This window comes from Apostichopus japonicus, chromosome 8 (genome assembly GCF_037975245.1).
Source record: "Apostichopus japonicus isolate 1M-3 chromosome 8, ASM3797524v1, whole genome shotgun sequence".
NCBI classification, from domain to species: Eukaryota; Metazoa; Echinodermata; class Holothuroidea; order Aspidochirotida; family Stichopodidae; genus Apostichopus; species Apostichopus japonicus.
In genome coordinates this window covers 27,153,886-27,158,661 of record NC_092568.1, presented here as the reverse complement: position 1 = coordinate 27,158,661, position 4,776 = coordinate 27,153,886, and the positions used below count along the sequence as shown (strand labels likewise).

The following is a 4,776-nucleotide window of genomic DNA, read 5'->3' as shown; positions in this document are numbered from 1 at the left end:
GCTGTATATAACTTATATAGACAGCCGGTTTGTCAGCAACTTTTACTCAAAGTTACATGCGAATGTTACTCAAAGTACTATTGCAATTAATTGAAATAAGATGATTTAACCAACTTAAAAGTTAGAGCAATTAATAAATCCATTCATTCGACCCTCAATATTTCGTCACCAAGAGATTTTACATATTAGAATTTAAACAGATTCAAAAAGCTATATTTTATTTCGATCCTTTAAATGGTGACAATTAAACAGTAAGATATAAAAAAAAAAATTAGAAGAACCGACTCAATAGGCTGCTACAATATATGAATGTCAGCAATTATTGTGTGATAAAGTCAATATTCCAATCAATACGAATGAAATTCTGTACCCATTGTTCTGTATTCGAGTCAGATAAAATGGTTAAATCGTCAAAATCGTTAAAATACTAAATGCACGATTAGAAAAACAAAGTCATCGTGATCAATAATACAGAATAATTTTTCCATTTAGAATGGGAAGCGTGGTGCTTCGATACAGAATTATATTATCATGAATTTCTGGTCCATATTGATGAAGAAATATATGCTCCTAACATGACCGTACCATTGTCAAAATGAAGAATGGGATTGTTGTGTAGAGAATTTTACTTAAAGGAGAAAGACGTGGGTTACCCCTTAATGGACGTGTCTTTTCGTTTGTTTGTCTTTTGGCCAGCACAAATAAACACACACAGACACATACACACACTATATATATATATATATATATATGTATATATATATATATATATATGTATATATATATATATATATATATATAAATATATATATATATATATATATATATATATATATATATATATAAAGGAAGACATACAGAGTAATGTTAGAATGTTCGCATATTGCTTAAGGATCACAAATATACTAAAATACTACAAAGATTCTTCTCCATACCAAATACTTTGCACGTAAGATCATACAAACAAATCCTATAAATTCATGGCATACTTTACCATCCAATTCTGTTTCAAAACTTTAACCGCCGCTTTTCTGTAGCCCTTGTTTGAAAACAGGTAGATAACTGGATTAAACCAAGCATTACAATAAATCATAACATATGCAAAAAATTCATAAAACATGCCATGAGGGGTTAAACCAATAGCAAAACGCGTGGCATGCATAGTCAATGGTAGATATGCTAAATATATCGCTACGGTCATAGTAAGGACCGTGCGCAAAGCTTTCATCTCTTGCCATCTTGATATCTGAATATTCATGACTGCAGGCAGTTTGTCACGATCGCCTACGTTATTCACTATATGAGAAGTATCCGATGGGGGTTTTATCATTATAGTTCGATTCCGTTTACTCTGTTTCAGAGCTACGAAAAGTAGTTTGATGTTGATGGCCGTTGTACAGATGATTACTATTAGTGATATGGACCCTCCCAAGGCTAAAGCAAATTGAATATCTGAATCAAATCCAGAAATACTGCAAAATCTGTATTTAGCGTCGTAGTAAACATTATCCAACGGGGATTTCCTCGACAGTAAACCAATGGCTAGGAGACAAGCGAGACTTAAAGCTGCAGTCGCTACTAGTGCAGCCCTTTTCTTGTCCATAAGAGTTGGGTATCGGAGTGGCTTTGTAACGGCTATGATCCGGTCGAGGCTCAAACAGCTCAATAAGAAAAGAGACGAAATGATAAGAAAGATGGCCCCTAAGTAAGTAATTTCACAAAAATATGATACTCCATGCTTTAAGTTTCCCCAATATTGAATATTCTCCGATATGAGCGTTAAGAAACCTGACGATAAATCTACGACTGCTAAAACCCGTAGGAACAGTTTAGTGGCGTCGTGAAAACATTGCACTTTATAAAGTACCGCTATGTTTAGTACATTCATCCCGATTGCTAACAGACCAATTGCGTGCATGAGAATCAGGCGTAAAACTAGTAAAGGTTCCGACCAGCTTTCATGATCACGCGGATTATCATCTACGCCATCCGTAATCAGCCCAACCAAAGGAGACGCCATGATCTATATAAATGTTGTTTACGCCCTAAACTATAAATAAACCGACAAAACAAATCAGTCTTCCAATTACTGTCCAAGACGATCTCAGTTTCGTTATTGTGTCACCATTTTGCTGTTGCAAATCATGTTCTGAAACATCTTACATACTTTAAGCATGGCCGTCTTTTCGATGGCTCGAATTGAGCAATTTTTACAGTGTATAATAACTCCTTGTGAGAAGCAGCTTCACAATTGGCGGGCCGTAAACTTCTGGCAATAGTAAAAGGTTATACTCCTTCGGTGTCTCTTGAACGATAATTATGCATCACTTTCGTTTTTGTTTCGATTCCAAAAATATCGATGACGTCGGGAGTTTTGGGTTTACCGATTGAAATTTGTATTTACCTCAATTGCTCCATTTACAAAAAACGAAAGTACCTACATGTCCACATAATTATATACACGAGACTTGAAATAAAATGGCGGCCATAGAAGAAACATATGAGAAACAGAAATGTTGCAGAAGGGTTTTTTTTTGTCTGTTAACGATGCAAATAATTAGCAATGGGCCTGAGTACACGGCAGTGATATAGTTGTAGTCATACGGGGTTGACTTTTATGATATCCTTGATGGTGTCAAGTTTGTTGTCTTCTTTGCATTATCGAATTTTTCCTTACCCTAAGTTACGAAATGTTCGATAAAACATATCAAATAATTTACATTTTCATGTTCTCAGCAGAAAAATATTGAATGTTCTTGGAAATATGTTCAATCACGAGAGACCTTTTTCTTGTTTTGTTTTTTAACTCCGATGAACCAATAATATTGATAGAGTCGATACATCATACTTAAGAAATAAAAGCGTAAACCATTTCACCACAGTAGTTCCAAGAATGCGTATAGAGAAGAATTGAGAATGACGAGTAAATTTCCACGTAATTTAGTAAAACTGAAGTAGTTGGAGGGTTCTTGATGAGAGAAATAAAATCCAATCCCACTTTGAAACAAATCACGTGGTTATTTTAACTGAACGCAGTTTAAATTAAAAAATCTTCTCCAAGCTTCCAATATGCACATATATACCGAAAAGGTAAAACTTCAAAATTCTTCGGAAACACCTTTACTGAAAATCTGCAACTGAGTATCAAAACTTATCAACTGTAGAATAATAACAACAATATTTACAGAGGAAACTTCTGTTCTTATATTAAGTGTGTAGTTTACCTCAGATGACGTGATAAAGTGTGAGTCCTAGCTTATTGCTCCAGATTTTGTTATTCGAATCATATTTATGTATGTCAGTCAGTGATAACGTAAACAGGCAATCGATAAGAGAATATTGGAATTTGGCAAGAAATAGATTTTTATTATTATTGTAAGGTCGGTATGTAATTTAGTTTGCCTATTGAACCTAAATCGCCTTGACATTCATATGTCATTGCGTCAGCTGCTATAACATGTACGGATACATATACGACAAGCACATTACTACTTTTATAGTCCTTTCTGGTTTCGAACCTCTGGAAATATACCATCAGTGTCCATAACCTACTTGGTTAGGGTGTCCGCATGTAAAACGGGTGGCCCGGGTTCCAAACCCGGTGGAAATGAACGAACAAGGCAAATAAATATATATACACATATTTATACATATATATATATATATATGTTCAAAGTATCTCTTTCGAGATCCGGCTTTAGGAATCACAAATGATTTTCGAGTTGGATAGCATCTTGTTTGATCTCTAGAGTAGGGCAAAATATGTCACCAAAAACAGAACTAGTATTGTTCGATATAGGTGACAAACGCCTACAGTGGAATTACGATCTTCCTTACCGGTTTCGAACCTCTGGACATACAATCAGCGTCCATAGCCTAGTGGTTAGGGTGTCCGCGTACAGAGCGGGAGGCCCGTGGTTCGAATCCCGGTGGAGGCTGAAAGTTTTTTCACTGTTCTTGATTTTCCAACTCATTACGATTTTCATTTATATATATTCATTTGCCTTTGTCGTTTACCTCCATTGCATATATATATATATATATATATATATATATGTTGATACTAGTTGAGACTAGTGGAACACTAGTAGTTGTAACTCGGAGTTTCACGCGTTATAGCGATCGTCAGACAACTATATATATATAGATAGACAGACAGACAGACAGACAGACAGACAGACAGACAGACAGACGGACGGACGGACGGACGGACGGACGGACGGACGGACGGACGGACGGACGGACGGACGGACGGACGGACGGACGGACGGACGGACGGACGGACGGACGGACGGACGGACGGACGGACGGACGGACGGACGGACGGACGGACGGACGGACGGACGGACGGACGGACGGACGGACGGACGGACGGACGGACGGACGGACGGACGGACGGACGGACGGACGGACGGACGGACGGACGGACGGACGGACGGACGGACGGACGGACAGACGGACAGACGGACAGACGGACAGACGGACAGACAGACAGACAGACAGATAGATAGATAGATATTTATTCAGCCATTCATGTAAAAATACAATGGAAATTGGTTGATAACAAGAGCTCAAAACATTAAAAATTGTAAAAAAACAAATACGACGTATAATAATGCACATAGATATGAAAACTTAGGATGAAACTTACTTAACAATGATATAAATATATATATATATATATATATATATATATATATATATATATATATATATATATATATATTATTGTTAAGTAAGTTTCATCCTAGACAAGACAGGATGGGAAAAAAACGG

The 4,776-nt window shown here is 36.7% G+C and overlaps 1 protein-coding gene across 1 annotated transcript; it reads right to left on the bottom strand.

Annotated features, from left to right (window-relative positions):
- Positions 1 to 872: 872 nt before the first annotated feature.
- Positions 873 to 2,201, bottom strand: LOC139972163 (beta-1 adrenergic receptor-like). The gene has a single exon (XM_071979149.1). It carries the CDS (start codon positions 2,018 to 2,020, stop codon positions 971 to 973), a length of 1,050 nt encoding a protein of 349 aa, XP_071835250.1. The 5' UTR covers positions 2,021 to 2,201; the 3' UTR covers positions 873 to 970.
- Between the last annotated feature and the right edge of the window lie 2,575 nt (positions 2,202 to 4,776).